This window comes from Cynocephalus volans, chromosome 2, assembly GCF_027409185.1.
Source record: "Cynocephalus volans isolate mCynVol1 chromosome 2, mCynVol1.pri, whole genome shotgun sequence".
NCBI classification, from domain to species: domain Eukaryota; kingdom Metazoa; phylum Chordata; class Mammalia; order Dermoptera; family Cynocephalidae; genus Cynocephalus; species Cynocephalus volans.
In genome coordinates, this window is record NC_084461.1 from 206,500,843 (window position 1) to 206,525,770 (window position 24,928).

At 42.2% G+C, this 24,928-nt stretch overlaps 1 protein-coding gene and 1 pseudogene across 4 annotated transcripts in view; one reads left to right on the forward strand and one right to left on the reverse strand.

Annotated features, from left to right (window-relative positions):
* Window positions 1–4,260: 4,260 nt before the first annotated feature.
* LOC134369641 (sodium/glucose cotransporter 1) overlaps window positions 4,261–24,928 on the forward strand; it is a 41,862-nt gene continuing 21,194 nt past the window's right edge. For all 4 annotated transcript variants that reach the window (XM_063086230.1, XM_063086227.1, XM_063086229.1 and 1 more), the window contains exons 1-6: window positions 4,261–4,365; window positions 14,567–14,672; window positions 15,689–15,769; window positions 16,276–16,496; window positions 16,728–16,863; window positions 18,242–18,349. In XM_063086230.1, coding sequence (XP_062942300.1) covers window positions 4,270–4,365; window positions 14,567–14,672; window positions 15,689–15,769; window positions 16,276–16,496; window positions 16,728–16,863; window positions 18,242–18,349 — 748 coding nt within the window. In that variant the 5' untranslated portion in view covers window positions 4,261–4,269. The remainder of the gene's footprint in view (window positions 4,366–14,566; window positions 14,673–15,688; window positions 15,770–16,275; window positions 16,497–16,727; window positions 16,864–18,241; window positions 18,350–24,928) is intronic.
* Window positions 5,997–6,740, reverse strand: LOC134369642 (large ribosomal subunit protein uL30-like; annotated as a pseudogene).

Below are 24,928 nucleotides of genomic sequence, written 5' to 3' on the forward strand. Positions count from 1 at the left end.
AGTTAATAATTTCTGGTAATTATGTCCTTAATAGTACACTATTAGGCTTAATAATTTACCAAGTGAGAGGTGATAAATGAAAATGGGTCAGGACAGGTGGGCCACTTGCTGAAGGGAAATTTTGATTAAAAGTGGACTCTTATCCCCTGCAAGCTTTGAGCAGAAACAGGTGGACATCTCATTTCCCCTAGTTTTCTGTTTTAAATGGACGGTATTCACACAGTTACTCAAGTCCCAAATCTAGGGGTTACCCTTGATTACTCTTTTCCTCATTTCCAATGTCTAATCCATTCATAAAGCCTGTTGACTTTGTTTCTACAACTTACTCCCAATCTCTAATTTGTCTTTGTCTCTACTGCTACCACCTTAGTCCAAGCTGCCATCCTCTCACCTAGAGGCAGTGATAACCTCCCACCTGGTTTCTGTTCTCTCCCTTGCCCCCAATACTACACCCTCCACATAATTTAGAGCAATCTTTAAAAGAAATGAGATCCTGCTTCCTCCCTGCTTAAAACATTCTAGTGACTTCCCATCACGCTAAGAGTAAAACCCACTCTTCCTATCCTGGCTTCCTAGAATCTATGTGACTCCACCCTCCCGACTTTCCAGCCTCCTCTCAGGCCATTCTCCTGCCTTCCAGCACTTTCCAGCCACTCTGGCTTTCTTTCTGCTTCACCACATGCATGTCTTTCCTGCTCAGAGGGTCTTTGCTTTGTTGGCATGCTTTCCCTCCGATCTCTGCATGGTTGGCTCCTTTTTTCACTCAGATCTTGGCTTGAAGGTTTGAGTTATAATAATAATTCTCTAAAATTAGAGAAGAATCTAACCACTCTATCAAACTTTATTCTCTTCACAGCACTTACCATTCTCTGATCTTTCTTTTTGTTGTTTATTTATGTTGACTGTGTTTGAATATAAACAGCTGATTCCCCAGAGTCTAGAATGTTTGGCACATTTAGTAGATGCTAAGTTAATATTTGTTGAGAGAATGAATGAGTGCACTTACACCGCTGTCTCTTCCTCATCATTCTGAGAACTCCTTCCACCCAGGCCTTCAGCAATCTCCCTCTTCTCTGATTTAGTATTTGGCAGGAGCACCAGCTGCCTTATATTGGGACAGGGCTGGTATTTTTAGGACAGTTTCTTGGCGTAATCTGTCTTTTGGGAGATAGATGTTTTGGTCCAGAATTGGACTATCTTAGGGACATTAGACAAATAACTGCAAGCCTCCACCATGTGCTAAGCAAGAATGGTAATAATTATACTTGTTTGGTACTTATCAAATGCTGCTGTACCTTCTTCTCTGGAGTATAGAAGGACTCGAGAACTTTCTGGAGTTCTTTTGGCTCACAGATGGAGTTGACCTGATGGCATAGCATATTGGTCAGTGCAAGATCCCTTTCTTGTTTTCACTGCTATTTTTTTCTTTGTCTCCATTCACAGTCCCATTATCCTTTCCTCTTCCAGTCTTCCTCTCTTGGGTATTTAATATATATCTTTCCAATCTGTTTTCTAATCTGTATACTTAGACATATGTGTCTCCTTGAAAAATTCAGTATTTTGTGCATGTGTCTATGTAGTCTCTTTGTAAAAATATTTTAAAAAATAAAAATACTATATGGATTTAGAGAATTATTATTATTAGTTTCATCTCTTGTTACTTGGGAGTACATAGAATCATATAATTTAATAGTTAAGAATCACTGGGAAATCACTGGCTCTGTGCCCCTCCCAGTTTGACAAGATGACTGAGGCCCAGAGGTTTTCTTTTAAATGATTCTTTTCTAGAAAGTTGCCTGTATTTACTGAGAGCCTGTATTGGGCCAGGCCGTAAGCCACCAGGCATGCTGGAGGATATGGAGCTGAATGGCCCAGGCCTGTCCCTGAGTAGACAGCCTCGCAGGAGACTTTCAGTAGAGGCCCAGCAGGCTGTGGAGCTTCCCGTGTCTTCTTCACTATTGCGCGTTGGTCTCACAAAAGACTCATGGATCATCTGCTTTGGGAATACCTCCCACTGCTTCTTCCCTAATCATCTCCTTTTCATCATCCCCATTTCCCAAGTCCCCACATCTGCCTTCTGAACCAGCTATTCGGACAGACTCCAGCACAGTAGAGTTCCTGCACCACCTCTGCTCTTTCCTGTCCTTCTCTTGGCTGACATGTCCCTTCTCTCTTTGTCCTACTCTGAGTGTCCTGGTTGAGTCTAGAGTCTGCACCTGAATTTATTTTTGTGTTTCCAGATTGGTGCCTCCCTCTTCGCCAGTAACATTGGAAGTGGCCACTTTGTGGGACTGGCTGGGACAGGAGCAGCTTCAGGCATTGCCATGGGAGGCTTTGAATGGAACGTGAGTAACGACAGAGCCACTGTGTCCTGGGACTGGAGGGAGCATTAGCAGTCAGCCAGGTCAATCTATGCTCAGAGGAGCGCTGGGTGTTAGGAAACTCCTCAGAGCTGCCCAGGTGTAGGTGGATGAGGGGCATGGCTTCAGGAGCCCCAGCATCCACCAGAGCAGCATGAGAAAACCACTGATATGACAGTCGTTCTCTTTCCCCTTAGTGTTAGAAAGCCAAGCCCCCCAGTATCCTTCTAGTCACATTGCAGATTTGGACTGCTAATCACCAGATTTCCATAATAATAATAATTATTATTATTATAAAATCTCTCTGAATGGTATTTTAACTCCTTGTAACCAGGGAAGAGGCAAGGGAGAACTCAGTGCCCTGGCTAGGGCCTAGGGCTGTGATATTAGTGGGTTACCTCCTGGGATCCCCTCGGCTATTGCCCAACTACTGTTTCCCTGGGCCTACTGGGCAGCAAAGGCCGCCTCCAGTCTCTAATGGCCACCAAGGGAGTTGTCGTCAGAGCTAAAAAGAGCAAATACTGGGTGATTTTTCTGCAACAGCTAAGAGGCCCTTCAGGCGGCAGGCGTGGGCTAAGCTTTCTTCTAGTTTGAATCCACCTCTTGTTTTGATTTCAGGCCCTGGTTTTGGTGGTTGTACTGGGCTGGGTGTTTGTCCCCATTTACATTAAGGCTGGGGTAAGTATCTGTTCTGTTATTCCATTTCTTGCTGGCAAACATATATGTGAGCTTGGTGCTCCTGGAGAGCAGAGGTGACTTTATGGTACAAATGTCAGAGAAGACCTGTGGGTTGGCTTTTGCTCCCAGGTCATAAAGTTTCTGACTGCCAGCAGGGGCATTAAACAGATCCACTAGGTTGGATCTGATGGCTTTTGTCAGTCCATGCTCATGACTTTCCCTCTAGGAAGCTCCCCTAAGCAACCTCACTCAATTCAACTCTCTGAAGCATCATGTTTCCTCACTCTTGGTGTGTACTTGCACTGCACTGCCATGCACTGCTCTTAACATAGAACTGACTCTAGCCTCTGCCCCTGGAAAAGAAGCAGCTTGAGAAAAAGAACTTTATTTTGCCTTCATTTACATACATCAGCAGCTCTTGTTTGCTGAGCATGCAGCTTGTACTCAACTATCAAATGCATGCTTGGTTTCCTGACTATGTCTCTCTGTCATTTTGCATAGGGCAGCTTTGGTATCATCTGTTCAGTGAGATATAATGAACACCTATTATGTGTAAGTCTATACTGTAGGAGATAAAAGCAATATAGGAGAAACACAGGGCAGATTCTGCATCTTTTCAAGGCTCACAGTTTATTGGTGACACATGTCTGGTCCCAGGAGACAATGGGCTCATGGTTGAGGGAGCAAGAAAAGAAGCGTGGTTGGAATTTGCAGAAAGGAACTGGGAGAACAGTTGGGCAGGCCTCCAGCTGCAATCATTAACCCTGCCTGTGTGAAGAGCATCATGAAGCCTGGCCAGCTTGTTTGGTGCACTGCAAAGATGCCACCATTGTTACAATGTCTTGTTTGCAGTAGGTGCTCTGTATAGTAATGAAAAAAAAAAAAAATATATATATTCCCTCCTACTCTAGGGCAAGGATCTGCCTCCTTAGTTATGCCTAGTCATGTGTCCATTCAAAAACAGGTGTTTATTGATCATCTTCTATGTGCTGGGATAACACCTAGCTACTCCTATAGCAGTGGGGCAGGTGGGATTACAACAAGGAAATGGCTGGCAGTCAGGGGCCATCTTTCCACCTTGCAGACTTCTGTGGCCAATGATGGTTATAAATCCTTGAGCATACTTCCGTGGCTCTAACATCAGGGTGGATCTCATTTCTCTGCCTGTTCTGGGCCCTCTGGTCTCTCTCGCTGGCAGTGACCTCTCTTGCATCCCATGCAGGTGGTGACAATGCCAGAGTACCTGCAGAAGCGGTTCGGAGGCAAGCGGATCCAGATCTACCTTTCCCTTTTGTCCCTGTTGCTCTACATTTTTACCAAGATTTCGGTGAGTCCACTGCTCTGGGGGCTGGGCACTGGCTGTCTCAGTAGCTGCTCACTCTCACTTCCCAGCACATGCTGCCGCACCAAGATGCAGCTCTATATGTTTCTATTAACTCAGTCCCTTAAGCCTTCTTGCTTCTTGGGGTAAAGTCCTATTTCACGCATCAAGGAACCACGGGAGTTCAATGGAACTCCTTGTCCTCCACTGTGGTGCAGGTTGAAAACATAAACAGGTTTAAGAAGGCTCAGGGAAAGCTGTTTTTGAAAGAAGATTAGAAGGGAGTTAGGGATAGAACCACCATATGATCCAGCAATCCCACTACTGGGTGCGTATCCAAAGGAAACAAAATCAGTATGTTGAAGAGATATCTGCACACCCATTTTAGTTGCAACATTATTCATAATAGCCAAAATGTGGAATCAACCCAAGTGCCCGTCAATGGATGAATGGATAAAGAAAATGTGGTATATATACACAATGGAATACTATTCAGTCATTAAAAGAATTAAATCCTGTCATTTGCCACAATATGGATGAACCTGGAGGATGTTATGTTAAGTGGAAAAAGCCAGACATGGAAAGACAAATACAGCATGACCTCACTTACTTGTGAAATCTGAAAAAGTTGAACTCATAGTAGCAGAGAGTAGAATGGTGGTCACCAGGGACTGGGGAGATGTTGGTCAAAGGATACAAAATTTCAGTTAGATAAGAATAAGTTCAAGAGATCTATTGTATATCATGGTGACTACAGTTAATAACAATGTATTGTATTTGAAAATCTCTAGGAAAGATTTTGTGTTTTCACCATAAAAAAATGATATGTGAAGTAATGCTTATGTTAATTAGCTTGACTGAGCCATCTCACAATGTACACATATTTAAAAACATCATGTTGAACATGATATGTATATACAATTTTTATTTCTCAATTTAAAAAAAAGGGGGAATTAGAAATATCTAAGGACTGGCTCCAACCTTAGAGGCAGCCATGGGACTTGGTGCCCTGTCAGGGTCAAAATTTGACTCCATCTGACATTTCTGATGCACTTAAACATGGACATCAGTGCCAACTCTGTAAGGGACTACTGACATTCTGTCTTCTTTTATGGACAGGGAAATGAAAACCCTGGGGATGGAAAGTACTCAGGATCCTGAATCAGGAGTAGAACCCAGGCTTCTGACTCTTACTTCACTGTCCTTTTCCCTGCATGAGGCTCCCTGTGTTCACTTGAGATCAGCTCCCTGGGCTGCTAGTTGCTAACCCTTTAGGGGATTTTTACTGTCTCTGAACCCAACCACGGGGTTGCTCTCCTACCAACCTATTCTCCTTGCCAATCTGGAGCAGCAGTCCCCATTTTGCAGAGCTGAGATTTCTCAGAAACTGGCTGGCCACTGGGGTGCCTTTGAAAGCTGAGCAGAGCTCTTGGCTGACCTACTGGAGCAAGCCTTGTATTCCTTCTTTCCTTCATTTTTTCTTCCTTGAAAGTGTTCAAGTCAATTCCTCATGATGGCAAGACAAAACAAAGCGGGAACCCCCCCCCCTCAGGAAACCATCAAAATTCTTTTCTTTTTCGAAAGCAGTCGCTCTTTATCTAACTAAGCAGATTGCAAAAACAATCACGGCAGACACCTTAGTTCATCTTTCTAATAAGCCCGTTGATTTGATCTTCCCTGTTGCTAGCATCTCCACCTTCCACAAAATGAGTGGTCGTCTTCTTCATCCCACCCCATGGAGAAGATAATTTGAAGGGCCACAGGAAGTTACTCGCTTCTTTGAAGTGCTTTCCAACAGTATAGATCTCATGAATCAGATCCTCCATGCAGATGATGCCATATTTACTAAGAGATTGGGCAATCAAAGTGTTATCTATCAAGGCAATTTGCTTCTTATTGATTTTGCCATAACCATGCTTTGTAGATTAGTTTATTTACTGACTTCAGGTTTGGGTACCCACAAGCAATATATGGTTTCACAATCCTCAGCATGTTAATTGAAGCCTTGTTGAGCTTAACAAAGGTGCCATTGAAGATCTGGCAAAGGAAAAGAAGCTGCAACACTTTTCAGACCTTTGGGCTCACACTTGATACCTCTAATCTTGATGACAATTACCAATTTGGGTTCTGCAGGTGCATAGAAGTTAACAGTTTTTCTTCCATCCTAGCCATATGAATCTCAGTTCTGTACATCTGCCTATATTCCTGTGATAGTGCTTAGCTTTTTCATAGATAAGCTTCTTCCTTGTCTTTTGAAGCATCTTTAGGGCAAACTTCTTCCTCTGGCGCTTGATCTTCAGCTCTGTGAAGTTCCTTCACTTTTTCTTAAGGGTTTCTGTCACAGCAGGAGCCTTCTTTTCCTTCTCGTTGACACCCTTCATGGTTCCAAAAGATGGTAGGAGGAGAAAAGTTTTCATGTAAGTTTTGGTCGGCATTTTTCTTTCCCTAAGATGAATGTCAGTCTGATAAAGATTAAAACAACAGTGGGGGAAAAAAAAAAAGAGAGAAAGAAAGAAAATGTGAATGATAAAGAATAAGAAAGAAAAAAGGATCTTGGTAAGAAAACTACCTAGGAAAACAATTGGAAGAAGCTGGGTTCCTGGTCTGTTCTACTGCTCACTAGCAGGTGACCTGGGGAAGATGGCATAAGCTTTCCAGAACTTAGCTTCCTCCTGAGTAAGGGAAGGATAATAATTCCTACCTAGCCGAACTCACTGGGTGGTGGTGAGGATCAAGTGAATTTATTTGAAAACATAAAGTGTTATTGAGATGTTAGATATTATGATGAGGAACATGGCCAGTCAAGAACCTTCAACACTCTATGAGAAGCTCCTTGAGCTGCAGTAGGACAGAGAGAAGTGACATTTTCTGATATCACTCAGGGAGTGGCTCCAACTTTCTCCCTTAGCCAGTAGTTATAAAGTGCTCATAGCTCTGTCAAAAGGGTTATCTCATTAGCTATGTTCAGTTTTCTTCCCTTTTCTTGTCCTCCCTTATCCAGCACCAAAGGTGAGATTGGACCAATTTCAGTATCTTGCAAAAGATCTGTCCTGGCTGAGATCTGAGTTGGATTGGAACTGAACTGAGCATTTTCCTCTAGCTAGGTAGGGTGCTGAAAGGACAGTTGCTAGTACTTTTATTTTCCTGATTACTTAAGGCTGAGACAACAGCAATATTAAGTAACATCTGCATTTTTTAATGGAAAATTTCAAACATACCTACACAGAGACAGGATAGTATAATGTGCACTCATGGACCTAATACTGATCACTTCGCTTTAACAATTATCAATATTATGCCATTCTTGACTCCTCTATCCCCTTTCACTTTTTTTCCAGCAATATGTTAAATTAAATCCCAGATCATTTCACTATTATCATTTCACTATAAATTCTTCAGAATGCACCTTTGACTTTTTAAAAACATAAACTTTGTGCTTTGATCACATCTAACAAAATTTACAGTAATTTCTCAACTTCGATAATTTGATACCTGGTTCATATCCACATTTCCCTAATTATCTCAAAAATGTTCTTTTACTTACAGATAGTTTATTTAAATCGGGATCCAAAGTCCATACATTGCACTTGGTTGTTCTTTCTTTAAAGGAATTATATATGTACAAGCCTTCAGCCTACCACAGTTATTTTTCCCTTTTATGTATTACCTTTCTGTCCTGGCCTGCATGCACAAACTTTTTTTTTTGATTGGGTAGTTTGTCTTTTTATTGTTCAGTTTAAAAGTTCCTTATATATTGTGAATATCAGATATATGAGTTACAAATATTTTCTCCCATTTTGTAGGTTGTCTTTTCACTTTCTTTATAGTATCCTTTGATGTACAAAGGTTTGAAATCTAGGTGAAGTTTAATTTTTCTATTTTGTCTTTTGTTGCTCATGCTTTTGGTGTCATTTCTAAGAATCCATTGGCAAATCCAAAGTTATGAAGATTTACCCTCATGTTTTCTCTTAGGAGTTTTAGCTCTTATGTTTAGGGCTTTGATCCGTTTTGAGATAATTTTTGTGTATGGTGTGAGGTAGGGGTCTCACTTTATTCTTTTGCATGTGGATTTCCAGTTCTCCCATTACCATTTGTTGAAAAGACGATTGTCTCCCCATTGAATGGTCTCATACATAAGCTTTTACACAACTCAGTGAAAACATGCTCACATTGATAAGGCCAATAGGGTTTTGTCTTGGAGTTGGGACTGACACCCCAATAGTGTTCCCTCCTTGCGCAGCTTCCTGACTTCCACTGCTACTGCCCTTGACCTGTGCCTTTGTGTTTTATCCATTCACATGATGATTCTGCTTCTTCATTTTCTCCTCCTCTCCTTCAGGTTAGTTTTTAGTTACAAGATGAAGACCCTGGGCTTTCCATTCTTATTTCATTAGATAATCGGTGTGCAGAGCCTAGACTGGGAAGGGCTGGGAGGGCTGGAGAAGTCAGGCCTTGGTTTCCCGAGGGAGGGAAAGACATTGATCTAAGAGAGAAGAGATGTAAGTGGGAGGGTTGGGAGGTCACACTGGAAGGAGTGGGAGGTTGGTGAGATAATTGTCCCTTGGTTCAGCTTGTGAGGTGGCATCTGTGTAATGAGCATGTAGAGGAGGGCACGGGGTTTCCCCTTCTTGGAAACAAGCATTCTCAAAGTCCACAGTTCAAGCGGGTGAAAGTCTGTTGACTGCAGTTGCCATGGAAAGGGCACTCTGCCCTCAGAGCTGTTGTAGGGGTAGTCATATAAATAGACTAAGCGCCCAACCTCTCTCCCTGCCTTTTCTGTGGCCTCATCTATTTTTCAGGTTACTGATTAAACCTCCTTGGACTTGGGAGCCCCTACAGGTAGCTGAGGGGCAACCTCCTTCCACTCAGATCCTGAAGGGGCACATCCCCCAGCAGTCAGCTTTTTCTAAATGTTGCTTTTGAATTGTACACAGTATAGACTGCTCCCACTCTGTGAGATTTCTGGGGCTCTCTACTGGAGGCCCTGACCAAGGTTGTACTTGTTCCACCCATTGCCTAAGGCCAGCGATCCCTTGACAAATGCATACGAAGGATGGTAGCTGCCTTTTGTTTAGTGCCAGTCTCTCATTTGGTCTCCACTAAAGGCTTCACTTACTCCATTTCCAGTTCTCATAAGAGTACTACATGGGTAAGGATTTCTATTTTATTTTCCACTTCACGGACGAGAAAACTGAGCCTTAGAGAATTTAAGTAATTTGCCCCAGATCACACAGCTAGTATATGGCAAAGCCAGGATTGTAACCAGGGTTTTTCTATCCCTAAGTCTGTGTTCTCTTCACAGTTCTGCACTGTGTTTGCATGGGATGAAGGTATGAATAAGAAAATGGGGTAGATCATCTAGTCCTATGTTCTATGCTCTCATTTTACAGATGGGGAAACTGAGGTCCAGAGAGGGAAAGGGACTTTGTGGGGTTAAACAGGAGCAGAAACAGGATGAGAAGCAGGTTTCCTGACTCTAAATTCAAGCTCTTTGGCGTTATGTCCTCCCTGCCTTCTAACGCTCTCATTCCTCCAGTACAGAGTTCAAATTTAAGACCTGGGGAAAAATTAAGAGAGACAGTTGAATGAGCCTCACAATATAAATGAATTTCTGAGAGTAGGGTTTGAGAGAACTGTGAGGAGAGAACATCAGCGACACAATAGGTGTGTGAAGGATCTGAAGGAGGGACACCTATGTAGAGGGAAGGTAGAGAGGGATGCAGCAGGCAAGGCTTTGCTTTCGTAAGTTTGGCTGGCTGGCTCCCCATGAGTCATAGAGAATGAAAATTTTAAAGAATTACACTGATGTCAACTGTCCCCACTAGGAGCTCATATCAAGATACACAGGAGTGCAAGGCTCACAGACAGAAGAAAAGAACAGTTATTTAACAAAATACAGTAGAAAGGTATTTATATTGCACACAAAGGTTCATCGATTTTGTTGGGTGTGTGGGGAAGCACAGATGGTTTGTGTTGGGTGAGAAGAGAGGAGGGATGGCCTTGTGAGATCCATGTCCAGACAGGGAACAACCAGGGACCTGCCAGAAAGGCCCAGGGAGGACGTAGTGATCCAGGGGGTGTGTGACTGATGAGAGAGAGGAAGCAAAAGGGCATTGCAGGTGCAGGACACTGGGCAGCCATGGTGTGGAGCCTTGGCTGTGGCTGCCATCTTATTGATTGTCCCTCTTCTAACTCCTGAATTTTATTGACTCCCTCGAGCACCCTACCTTATCAAGTTCTGGGAAGCATTCTGTTCTGTAAAATTTCCTGACATTGTGTATCTTATTAAAATGTGCACAATCACTTGAGATAAAGCCTCAGATTTTATGATTACGTGTGATGTCCAAATGTCCCCATTTGTATTTCCTGGGGTTATTACAGATCACAACTGCAGTAAGCTTTTACAGCACCTCCACTGTCCATTTTGGATCCTTGGGTCAAAATAGGAGATTTGGCTTTTGCTCAGGGATTTAATGCTCATTACCTGGGCCATTCGCTTTAACAAATGGAAAGAGAAATTTGAGTAATGGGGCTTCTGCATCTGAAACCTAATTGCCAGGCAGGATTTATTGTGTGTTCAGATACATCTTGGTTAGGAACAGAATGGGTAGCAAACACACTTCCCCTCTTACCATGAAATTGTAAACATTTTTCAGGTTTGAATCTTTATTATTTTTAGGGGTTGTTGAACATAACTGTTGATATGTCATTTTCATCAAGCCATTTAAACATTCTTTGGTGGATTAAAGCTTTAAATTTTTTTTTTGTCTTTTTATGTGACCGGTCGCACCGCGCTCAGCCAGTGAGCGCACCGGCCACCCTATATAGGATCCAAACCCGCGGCGGGAGCGCTGCTGCGCTCCCAGCGCCGCACTCTCCCAAGTGCGCCATGGGGTCAGCACGGATTAAAGCTTTTGACAGTGGTCACTTTTGGTCAGAGTGATGGAAGTGGAGCTATTACTTTTCAACATATAACTTTCTGTGCTGTTTGTTTTTAAACTACACACATGAATTATTTTATATTATTAAATCATTTTATTTTAAAATTTTTTTTGGTTAAGAAAGATATTACTCTCTGCAGAAAATATACCAGAAAGGACGTCCCTTACTTTTCAATGTTGTTATGAGGATCGCAATAATACATGCATCTGAAAGCTCTTGGTAAATTGTAAAATTCCCTGGATATGAAGGAAAAAACCCCTAGTGAAGCAGGAGAAAGTTTGAGCAGCTGGAGAGAACTAAAGACTAATGTCAAAGCACCTGGGTTCGCTCAGCTGGAGTCACCTATGTGAGTTTAGCTAAGGTATCCTCAGGCTGGCTTTTGGGGGTCCCAGGGCAGAATTTATTTCTGAAGTTAGGAGTGACTCATGGGGGAAGAATCTGTCCTAGTTTTTTTCAATTTACCAGGGAGATTTTCTTAGAATTCTTTATCTGTACTATTAGATGGAAATAGAATATTAAAAAAGACTTCATTTATAGAATTATCTTAGGAGTTGTGTGTTACTTATTTGTGACTAATGTCAAAGGGAAATATTAATAAGCATATCACAGTATACTATGGCATGTCATCATGAAGCATTAAAAATGAACTACTCTGGAAAATAAACCAATCAAGGGCATTTTTAAGGCAGTACATACCATAGCAGGCTTGGAATCTTTTCCTAGCTTATTTATGCTTGTTAGCTAATTTACCAAAACAAAGTGTGTACATTTAACAACATTCCACTGTGATCAATGAATAAGGTTCTTTTAATTTAGATAACTTTATGTGACTATACAGAAGTCACTGGAGGGGAGGGACCAGCATTATGAAAATCCATCACAGTTTCAAGTGGCACAGTGTGCATAGTCAGGAAGGACTGGCCATTTTACCTTTAGCAAGTCTAATGTACAGCAGGGGCTCTTTTCTCCTCTTGGGCTGCTGCAGAGGGCAGGATGAAACTGGTCCAGGATTTGGGAGGGGAATGCTTTCCTCGACTGTAGGACTTTTCCACTTCCAGCCATTGAGAATCACAAGCCACTGGAGTCAGGACTTCAAGTTCTCAAAAGTGGAGAGGTGAAATGTCTTGTACAAGGTCACTCAGGCCTAGAGTGGCAACACGAGGGATAAAGCACAGGTCCTCTGACCACCAGTCCCAGGTGGAGGGGGATGTCTCTTTCTAAGTCACGTCTTTCCCCTACCTCTCTGCCGTCACTAGGAAAGATGATGACATTAGGTTCCTTGGGGCAAGAAACTCTGCAGGGGAGGTCTGAGAGGACAGGAACTAAGGCACCGGGTCCTCACAAGGCCCATTTTGGGGGAAGAGGTTGTTTCTCTCCAGGGCTCACATATTAGCACATAAACACGGAGTTGATTTTAGACAAACTCTCTGCCAACTAACAGAAGTGAGAAATAGGAGATTCCACTGGGAGGAGCAGGATGGTGTGGTGGTGGTGGGGGACCTGAACCACTGGAGGGTCCTCAGGAGCTGCAGTGAGATGGGATGGGGGGAGATGAGAAGAGAGAGGAGATGCAAGAGTCCAACCTTGCCGGCCCATTCCCCAGGACTCTGACCGGGCACCCTTAGCATGCCCTGAAATGTATTAGGTTTTGTGCAATAAAACAGCATGTGCATTCCATCTAGGGGAAGTCTAATTTCTCCTGCACCTGAAAGTTTGGAAACAAAAGATTCACCATGTTCATCCCTTATACTACCTTTCCTGGTAGTATTTTGGAGATGATCTGAAAATTTATTTTGGGTGACCCCAGCGCTCTCTGCTGGTTTATATTAGCAGCTGCACCATCCAGCCAGGTAGAAGGTTCTTTATGAAGCACCTAAATGAGACAGGAAGAGGAGAGAGGGGGGCAGTGGAAGAACTGCAGCAAGAACATAACTAACGAATTCAGGATTGAAGAGGGAACAATTCTCCTGAAAATTGCATGCAATAATCTAGATAAAACCACCTGGTACCAACTTGCTATGCAAGAGGTGCTTGGTGATGTTCTGGTTGTGTTTGAGTGAGGATGGACTCCATCTGGGTTCAGGAAATAAAATGATGATCTTGCTGAAGTTTCTTTCCACTGTGGAGTAGGAATGGGGTTTCCTATTCATGGCATCTTGAGCACTCAGACGTATTTTTGGGAATAGATCTGATAAACCTGTGCACACCGAGGTGTAAATGATGGATAATAGCTTAGAGCAACAGTCTACGGATGGGTTGGAAGGAACATCAAGGTGTTCCTTGGCAAAAAGAGTTTCATAGTTAAATGAGTTTGTGAAGTGTTGTGTACCGTGCTCCCGTCCTGGGAATTCCAGTACAGAGTGTACATTATAGGCTCAGAGAAGTTGTGTGGCAAAGACACTGCCTTAACTTTTTATTTATTTTTATTATTTCTGATTGACACATAATAATTGTACACATTTATGGGGTACAGAGTGATATTTTGATACATATATACAAGGTCTGATGATCAAATCAGGGTAATTAGCATACCCATCACCTCAAACATTTATCATTTCTTTGTGTTGAGTACATTCAAAATCCTCTTTTCTAGCTATTTGAAAATGTATGATAAGTTATTAATTATAGTCACCTAATGGTATTGTAGAATACCAGAACTTATTCTTGCTATCTAGTTGTAAGTTTGTATCAGGCAACCAACTTCTCCCTACCCTGCCCGCCTTACCAGCCTCTAGTAACCTCAATTCTTCTCTACTTCTATGAGCTTAACTTTTTTAGCTCCCACCTGAGAACATGTAGTGCTTGACATTTCACTTAACATAATGTCTTCCAGGTTCATCCTTGTTGCCACGAATGACAGGATTTTATTCTTTTTATGTCTGAGTTGTATTCCATTGTGTATATATACCACATTTTCTTTACCCATTTATTTGTCAATGGACACTTCATTTGACTCCATATCTTGGCTATTGTGAATAGTGCTGCAATAAATATGGGGGTGCAGATATATCTCCAGTGTACTAATTTCCTTTCCTTTGGATAAATACCCAGTAGTGATATTGCTGGATCATATGTTAGTTCTATTTTTAAGAAATAGCCTTACCTTTGTTTGACCTAGCATTTCACAGACATTTTTGACCATGGAATCCTTTTTCTTATGAAGTACCTCTTATCATCTTGAAGAAAGCCTACTTGGAAACTTAGGAATAGAGCTTGGACCCTGTGGCCTCTTCCACTCCTAACTCCACCTCTCCTCTCCTTCCAGGCAGATATCTTCTCTGGGGCCATATTCATCAATCTGGCTCTGGGCCTGAATCTATACCTGGCCATTGTTCTTTTATTGGCTATCACTGCCCTTTATACAATCACAGGTGAGTTCATTCAAACGAACTAGCTCAAGCCCAGCTTGAGGTTAGGCACTCATGAAAGATAAAAGGAAGTAGGAGACATGATTTCTGCTGTTGAGGAGGAGAGGAACGCCCAGGAAACAGTTTGAGAATGGAGTATTTGGTTGGTCCCCACTCAAAGACCCAACAAGTTATAGGATTGGTCTCAGAAAGCTCCAGTGTACTGGAATAGTCAGAACAACTTCTTAGAGGAGGTAGGGCAAAGCTTGGTTCTGCAGGTCGTGGAGATGACTTGGCTAAGTTGGGACAATCAGGGGAGTGCCAGATGCAGGAATAAGTGAGAGCAGGGAATGGAAGCAGGAATGGGCATGGACTGAGGTGGAGGTAGGGGGAGCAGGCAGATGTTCTTGGCTGGGCAAGGGTGGTTTTGGCTGGAGGAGGGTGACCAGAGAAGCTAGTACATGAATAACAATTGGGGGCTCCTTTGCAGAGGTGCTACTCTGCCTAGTTGGTGGGGATGGAGGGCAGGATCAGCAATGGAACTTGCTGCTCAAAAGGAGCCCTACAGCTTTGGGGGCAGGAAGATACTTAGATGGTGTGAGAAAAGAGAGAGTGGACATAGAACTCATCTTTTCAAATGAGCCAGTGTCCCCAGACATCGCTACAGTCAGCTCTTTGCTCTTCTCTGCCTTCATTTGTGGAAGATGCTTCTTCTTACCATAGAAGAGCCATCTGCTTTGATCCTTCTTGTGGCTTAAAAGGGTCACATCAAGTTCTTCCCTCTCAAGCAGGGAGGAACATCCTCCTCTCCCCAAGGCCTCACAAGCATTTCTCAGAAAAGGAGATGTATGGGAACATTCTGAGTTGCAGAACACTGTAACAGGACAAGAGAGGGAAGGAAGGAAAGGCAGGTGGGTGACTGAGGGGGGTTGGTTCTCAGAAGGTGTGCAAGAGATAGAGGGAAGAGGGTGGGGAAAGGAAACAAGTGGACAGGTCCCCCTCCACACGAGGTAAGATGTGTTGTCTTCCTGCCTGCTTAGGGGGCCTGGCAGCTGTGATTTACACGGACACCTTGCAGACAGTGATTATGTTGGTGGGATCTATTATCCTGACTGGGTTTGGTAAGTGGGACAAGGGCAGGCTGGAGAAGTGGGGGTGGAAGTAGAGGCATGCAGCCCAGGAAGAGAAAAGCAAATCTGGCCTTCTCCCCTGCTGCCAGCCCGGGCAGTGAGCATGTGAGTACTCCGCCCTCCCAAGGGGAGTGGTCCAGCCTGGATTGGCCATCATTGTGGGTGTGTAGGGGCAGCTTCCTCACCATTGGAGGACTGAGGTCTTCCTTTCAATAGTTAAAATACCTTTCCTTATGTAAAGAAGTTTATGGTTGGAACACGTTCACAAGTTACTACTTTGGATCCTCATAGTAGCTCCCAAGGGGACTTTGCAGGGTTAATAAACTCATTCTATGGATGAGAAAGCTGAGGCCCAGAGTGGGAAGCTGAATGACCAAGACCATACAGTGAGGGCTCTTTTGGTTGGGTCCTCTCAGTTTCTCAGGCATCCACAGAAGAAAACTGCTATAAAGAGTTGAATGTTTCAGAGTGTTCATTTTTGTACCAATGTTTTGCAGCTTTTCACAAAGTGGGAGGGTATGAGGCCTTCATGGAGAAGTATATGAAAGCCATTCCAACCTTGATTTCTGATGGAAACCTCACTGTTGAGGAAAAATGCTACACTCCGAGGGCCGACTCTTTCCACATTTTCCGAGATCCCATCACGGGAGACATCCCATGGCCTGGGCTCATCTTTGGGCTGACCATCCTTGCCCTGTGGTACTGGTGCACAGATCAGGTACCCAGGCTGGATGGGCAGGGTTGACGGGATCTTCCCCAGGGCACTGCAAGAACTTCTGTCTGTCTGTGGCTTGTGTGGTTGGGAAAGCCAGGGGAGGCTCATGTGGTAGGTAGGTCACTGAACCCTGGTGACATGGGAGTGCCAGGCCAGGGATCCAGGATGGGGTAGCAGGAGGGTATCATGGGGTCTCTGACCTGTACCCCTCTCGTATTGGGCTTTCCCTGGCAGGTCATTGTGCAGCGCTGCCTCTCGGCCAAAAACATGTCACACGTGAAGGCTGGCTGCATCCTGTGTGGGTACCTGAAGCTGCTGCCCATGTTCCTCATGGTGATGACGGGGATGGTCAGCCGCATTCTGTACACAGGTGATGTCTTCTGCTGGACTTACTGGCTGCTCTTCCATTTTCCTGGCTCAAAATCAATTCTAAAGTCCTGTAGCTCCTTGCTTTCTCTTTTCCATCTTCTCCTTTTCTTGCCGTGATCACTGACGTTATCGTTCCCCTGCTAGACAGTGAGCAACTTGAGAGCACAGAACTTTTGGAGATGCCTTCCTTGGTTTCTTACATTGGCAGTTGCTTTCCCCCTTTTTTCAAATCTTCTAAAGTCATGACGTGCCTCCAGGTTGCTTCTTCCAGCTAATAATATTTGCTCAATTGTTGCTCACTCTCCCCAGCCCCTCCCCCAGGCTTGTAGTGGTGTGTATGATTTCCTTTCTAATTGTAATGTCAAAGGACACAGACAGTCTCTAACTGCTCACTGCTCTAAGCCCTGGTTCCTGGACCATTTCCTTGAAGGTGCCCCAAGCCTTGCACTTTACAATCTAGGGTGATAGATTCTTCCTTGGCCATTTTGTGGCCTCTCCAGCATTGCCATTTGTAATTTTTTTTTTGATCAGCTATCACGGGTCAAAACTGTTTCCTGGAATATGAAATAATGGCAAAATAACCACAGAGTGATAGTTTGGTGAGCACCCTCCGAAATGAAGACAAGACAGTCTGGGAGAACTTGCTGTCACTGGCTGTGTGCTCCTAAAGTGCTCTCACAGTCCTATACTGACTGAATAGTTCATATTATAATGGCTATTACACAAATTTATTCATAAAAATATTTGAAATAGTGTCATAATGAATCAGGGCTATATTGGGCAGCACTAAATGAAGTACACGTATATATAGTAGGTACCTAATAAGTGTTTGTTGGTCTGAATTCTATACAAGTTTCTAAAATTTTCTCCAAGTCTCTAGATCATGTCTCCTTCTCCTCCCAGACTGTTTCTTTTCTTTCTTTCTTTCTTTCTTTCTTTTTTTAATCTCTATCCCAGATTTCCCACATCTTGGAAGCAGTACCCAACAGTCCTGCCACTGGAGAATTCCCTCAGTTGTCTGAGCATTCAACACTACTTGCAAGAGGTGCTTAAATTAAACCTCAACATTAGGAGCCATAAGTCACTGTGATTTTCAGGAAAAACTAGCTGCAGGGTAGTTAGCTCAAGTCTAAGGACTGTGCCTCCTCCCTTCATACCCTGAACATTTCTTTATTTCCTTTTCGCCTCTGCCTAGGAATGGTCATTCCTCTCTATTCAGCAGGGGCATGGCACAGAGGGGCTCAGCTGGGAGCTGCACTTTTTGAGGAATGCTTTCAGGGCCTTGGGCAGTCCTGTTTGAAGCCTTGTTTTAAGAAGTTGAACTTTGGAAATATTTCCCTGATGTCTGCTTGCTGACATGGCTCTTCATCTCTCCCCAGAAAAAATTGCCTGTGTCCTCCCCTCGGAATGTGAGAAATATTGCGGCACCAAGGTCGGCTGTACCAACATTGCCTACCCAACCTTAGTGGTGGAGCTCATGCCTAACGGTGAGAGTCTTTCTTGGGAGGCTGGTGGGGTCTTCCTTGAGAAGCTGATGGAGTTTAGGCTCCACTTAGATTTCTGTGGGCCTCCTGGGGCAAAGCCATCTCTGAACCTGGATTATCAATAGGGAAAGCTTCACTCTGGGTGCCCTCAGTTTTTGAACGTGTCTTCTCTTAGTGGGAAGGAGACATATGGCTTGGTTGGGCTCTGTGAGTCCTGGTACTTGTTCATCAGCCATGCTTGGAAAGGAGATGATCTGAAAACTCATTAGGGAAAAATGTGATTTTTCCATGCTCATCTAGAAGGTCTTTCAAAGCTCTCCAACAGAGGGAATGCCATTATGGAAATCAGTATGGAGGTTCCTCAAAAATTTAAAAGTAGAACTGCCATATGATCCAGCAATCCCACTACTGGCTATATATCTAAAGCAAATGAAATCAGTATATCAAGGCAATATCTGCACTCCCATGTTTGTTGCAGAATTATTCACAGTAGTCAAGATATAGAATCAACCCAAGTGCCCATCAATGGTTAAATAGATAAAGGTAATGTGGTATATATACACAATGGAATACTATTTAGCTTTTAAAAAGAAGGAAATCCTGTCATTTGCGACAGCATGGATGAACCTGGAGAACATTATATTAAGTGAAATAAGCCAGATACAGAAAGATAAATACTGCATGTTCTCACTTAAATGTAGAATCTAAAACAGTTGAACTCACAGGAGCAGGGAGAAGAATGGTGGTTACCAGGGGCTGCCGTGTAGGTAGGGAGGTGGATTAGGGAGACGTCGGTCAAAGGATACAAAGTTTCCTTAGACGGGAGAAATAAATTCAAGAGATCTATCGTCCAACATGGAATTATAGTTAAGAACAATGTATTGCATACTTGAAAATTGCTAAGTGAGTAGATTTTAAGTGTTCTCACCACAAAAAACAAGTATGCGAAGTGATGGGTATGTTAATTAGTTCAATTTAGCCATTCCACAATGTACACATATTTTGAAACATCGTATTTAACACTATAAATATATATAATTTTTGTCAATTAAAAATAAATAAAAGGAAAGTTCCTCAACAGATATTAATGTGGTGCCTTGAACTAAGTCCAGAGGAGATTACTTGGAGATTAGGTTGACTTCTAGGCTATTTCAAGGAAATATATGGAGAAAAAGGCAAGGTTTTAGCTCTAGAACGAGAAAGTTTGAAGCAGTAGATGGATGGGATTCAAGGGGGCTTCTCACCATAAAGAATATGTTATCCCAGTAGATTGAGTACTTAACTCTGAGTCTCCAATAGCTACTAGAGTTTTGGGATTGACATGTGGGGTTGCAGTTCATGTTTTCTATTGAAGAAAAATCTTCTGATTCTGACTCTCGGGATTTGCATCTGGTTAGGTTATGGGGTCTCAGCAGACAAACAATTCAAAGGTATAAACCAGATAAAATTAGAATATACTTTATACTGAAAGGAACTTAGAGGCCATCTAGTCAAACCCCTTTATTTTACAGTTGGTGAAACTGAGGCCTGCATAGGGGAAGTGACTTTTCTAAGGCCACCCTGCAACTTGGTGTCTGCCATCTGGCTTGCTTAACTCTGCTCAAGGCTGGAATTGAAGAATTTGGGAGGATTTTCTTTTTAACCATTGGCTTCATACGTGACCTTGGGCAAACATTTGCATTCAAATTATATGAAAATAGGAGTAACACAGTGTGCTTATTAATTAAGGTTGCATCTAGCAAAAGTCATGATGGCTCTTTTAGAGTTCTGGCTTGGATTACACTGGCCTTTTACACTGGGACTGATTACACCGGGAGTGTTTATGTTATTTCCTTAGACTGGCAGATCCTTATGGAGGACTGTAGCTGTGAACATTATGTTAGAGTGGACCGTGCACAACAGAAAGCTATGCGTCATGCAGAACAACAAAATGCTGTGTTCACGTGTGCCATTGCCGTTCCCTCCCCTATGACCACCCTGTGCTAGATCAAATAGAATTGTCCATTCCTCGCCTGACTTGACTTTTCAGTAGCACTCAGCATTATTGATTACTCGTCGTTCCTGAGTTATTCTCTCCTCTTGGATTTCATAATACTATACTCTCCTGTTTATCTCTTTTCTCCATCCTCTTTGGCTGCTCCTTTTTGCCTTATTTGCAGGTTCACTCTCCTCTGCATGGCCAGTAAACGTTTCCCCACCAATCTCCATCAAATTGTGTTGATTTTGTCTCTTAAATGTCTGTTATATTCATCTACCTCTCTCTTTTTATATCTGTTACCCCAGTGTGATATACCATTGTTTCTTGCCTGGTCTCTTGTAAAATTATGTTCAACAAATATTTGCTGAGTGAATAAATGAGTGAGGGTTTGATAATAAGAGTGTGGAACAGAGAGGAGAGTTCTATTCCAGCTTAGCAATTTCAGGATAAAGTAACCTGGAGCAAGTGGCAGAGCTGGAAGCTCTACCTACAGACCCCTTGAAATGGACCTTTGTTTTATCACCTGAAAAATGAGAGAGTTGGACTAGATGATCTTTATAACTCTTATAACTCTTTATAGCTCTGATAGTCTGTGATCTACCTTACACAAACTCAGGAGGAACCATTTGAAAGACCTCCCAGCAAATGACAAAATAATTGGAATAGGCAGCCTTTATGATTCATTTTACAAGGCTATAGATGAAGCCATAAAATTATTTACAGATACAAAATCTGGAGGAATGACAGAATCATGTTCCAAAAAGATCTCAGGAGGCCTGAATGTTGACTCAAATCGAACAAACTGAAGTTTATAGAGATGTAAGTTAAATTCTATGTATTTGGGTCCCCCAATCCTAATTATATAGGAATATTGGAAGAAGCTGAGGATAATTAGCTTAGAAAAGACAAAGTTCAAGGGGACATGAGCTGTCTTTGAATATATGAAAGATGGTAAAATACATGAAGGATAAGACCTGTTCTGTTGAGTAGCATAAGGACTATATCTGAAGCTCTATAGAAGCAAATTTTGCCAAGAGGAAGCAGGCACTGTAGGGTAGTGGATTTCTTGTTGCTGGAGGGTTTGACAGAGGAAGTGTTGTGGAAGGGATTCATGAGTCAGATGGATGATAGGCCTAGGTGTTCCTAAGGTTACTTTTACTACTGAGACTGTTAATCTGTACTCTTGTTGGTGGACCCTCAGCCTTCCAGCCTCAGCAGGTACAGCCCTGTGGCCTCCTTGGTATGGAAAGAATAATAGAGATTATAGCCAACTATGCTTTCCACGACTGGGAAAACGTTAAGAAAAATTCCTCATTCTGATTTGGGTAGATGTAGTAGTCTCCTTATTTAACACAACAAGAAATGAGGCCTAGAGGTTGGCATAACTTGCTCAATAAACATTGTATACCAAATAGAAGTTGTATACCATATAACTTTATTGAGCTATAATTTTGACATACCACACAACTCACCCATTTAAGGTACACAATTCAGTGGTTTTTGGTATATTTACAGAGTTGTGCAACCATCACCACAATCGGTTTTAGAAATTTTTTTTACCCCATAAAGAAATCCTGTACCTGCTAAAGAAATTAGCAGTCAGTTCCTATTTTACCCCAAATCCCCAGCACTAGGCAACCACTAATGTAATTCCTGTCTCTATGGGTTTGCCTTTTCTGGACATTTCATATAAATAGAATCATATAATATATGGTTCTTTGTGACTGGCTTCTTTCACCTAGCATAATGTTTTCAAGGTCATCCGTGTTGTAGTGTGCATTTGTACTTCATTCTTTTTTATTGATGAATAATATTCCACTGCATGTTTATTCATTTATCAGTTTTTAAAGTTTATTGAAATATAATTGATTGTACTGTAAGACTTGTGCACCATGCACAAATCCCACACGTCGGGACGGCTCACCTCACAGAGTCCACGAGACAGAGACTGCTGCAATCAAGCAAGAGGAGTTTATTCCAGCATGCTGGGGTCACTCAGTCTGCTGGACAAGAGCAACCCTGAGCTCTTAACACAAGAACTTCTTATACAGTTTTTTAGACAGACTTTGGCAACAGGATGAGTTGTTTATTGTTTACAGGTTATCAGAGGTGGCCTTTGGATTTATTGGTGGGCTTTAGCGGGCTGGCACACCAATAAGGAATAGTGTATTTCCCAATCATTTATCTTTCTTGTGGCCAGGTGGCCTCTAGATAAGGAACTGGTCAGTTCCTGGAACCGGGTGGTGATTACTCCCTTCCTGGAATTTAGCGTGCTTGGGCTTGCCTTGACTTGCCTGGCCTCTGCATATCCCCTTAGAAGCTGCCTTACTTAAAATGGCATTAGTTATGTTTTATCATCAGAAGCAAATTGTGCATGTTAAAGTTATATTTTATTCTTACAGTACATGTCTGTGGGGTACAGAATTGAATATCAATACCTATGTGCAATATGTGATTCTCAAATCATGATAATTAGTATATTTGTCATTATACAATGTAATCATTTTTTGTGACCCTTTGCCAATTTCTCGCTAATCTCCTCCTCTCCCTTTTCCACCTCTGTGGCCTCAGTTCTGTTCTCTCTTTTTGAAAGTTCAATGAATTATTGTGATTGTTGTATCTTTCTTCCTTTTTAAAAGTTTATTTATTTTCTTAGCTCCCATTTATGAATGAGGACATGTGGTATTTCTGTTTCTGTGTCTGGCTTATTTCACTTACCATAATTTTCTCTAAGTTTATCCATGTTGCTATGAATGGCAGGCTTTTATTATTTTTAATGGCACAGTAGTAGTACTCCATTGTGTATATATACCACATTTTCCTTACCTAGTCATTTGTCAATGGACATTTAGGTTGGTTCCATATTTTGGCTATTGTAAGTAGAGCTGTGATAAACATGGGGAGTGTAGGTATCCCTTTGACATGATAATTTCCTTTCATTTGGATATATATACCCAGCAGTGGGATTGCTGGATTGTATGGCAGTTCTATGTGTAGTTTGAGGAACCTTTATACTGTTTTCCATAATGGCTTCACTAATTTACAATCCCACCGACATTGTAGGAGGGTTTCCCTTTTTCTGCATCCTCACCAACATTTGTTATTCTCTACCTTTTTGATAATGGCAGTTTAACTGGGGTGAGATGGTATCTCAGTGTGGTTTTGATTTGGATTTCCCTGATGCTGAGTGATGTTGAGCATTTTTTCATGTGTCTGTTCGCCATTTGTATATCTTCCTTTGAGAAATGTCTATTCAGCTCTTTTGCCCATTTTCAAATTGGGTTACTTTTTTTTTTTTTTTTTTTTACTGTAAGTTGATTAAGTTCCTTATATATTCTGGATGTTGATCCTTTGTCAGATGTATACTTTGCAAGTATTTTCATCCATTCTGTAGATTGTCTTTTCGCTCTGTTAAGCGTTTCTTTGTGTAGAAACTTTTTAGTTTGATATAGTCCCATTTGCTTATTTTCCCTTTTGTTGCCTGTGCTTTTGGGGTCTTATTCATAAAATCTTTTATTTATTTATTTATTTATTTTTATATTTTATTTTGTCAATATACATTGTGGCTGATTATTGTTGCCCATCACCAAAACCTCCCTCCCTCCTCCCTACCCCCCTCCCCACCACCAATGTCCCCTCTGTTTGCTTGTCGTATCAACCTCAAGTAATTGTGGTTATTGTGGTTGTTATGTCTTCTCCACCCCCCCACCGTTTTTTTTTTTTTTGTGTGTGTGTGTGTGTGTGAATTTATATATTAATTTTTATCTCCCACCAATAAGTGAGAACATGTGGTATTTCTCTTTCTGTGCCTGACTGTTTCACTTAATATAATTCTCTCAAGGTCCATCCATGTTGTTGCAAATTGCAGTATTTCATTCGTTTTTATAGCTGAGTAGTATTCCATTGTGTAGATGTACCACGTTTTCCATATCCACTCATCTGATGATGGACATTTGGGCTGGTTCCAATGCTTGGCTATTGGAAAGAGTGCTGTGATGAACATTGGGGAACAGGTATACCTTCGACTTGATGATTTCCATTCCTCTGGGTATATTCCCAACAGTGGGATAGCTGGGTCGTATGGTAGATCTATCTGCAATTGTTTGAGGAACCTCCATACCATTTTCCATAGAGGCTGCACCATTTTGTAGCCCCACCAACAATGTATGAGAGTTCCTTTTTCTCCGCAACCTCGCCAGCATTTATCGTTCATAGTCTTTTGGATTTTAGCCATCCTAACTGGGGTTAGATGGTATCTCAATGTGGTTTTGATTTGCATTTCCCAGATGCTGAGTGATGTTGAGCATTTTTTCATATGTCTGTTGGCCATTTGTATATCTTCCTTAGAGAAATGCCTACTTAGCTCTTTTGTCCATTTTTTAATTGGGTTGCTTGTTTTCTTCTTGTAAAGTTGTTTGAGTTCCTTATATATTGCGGATATTAATCCTTTGTCAGATGTTATTTTTGCAAATATTTTCTCCCACTCTGTTGGTTGTCTTTTAACTCTGCTAATTGTTTCTTTTGCTGTGCAGAAGCTCTTTAGTTTGATATAATCCCATTTGTTTATTTTTCCTTTGGTTGCCCGTGCTTTTGGGGTCGTATTC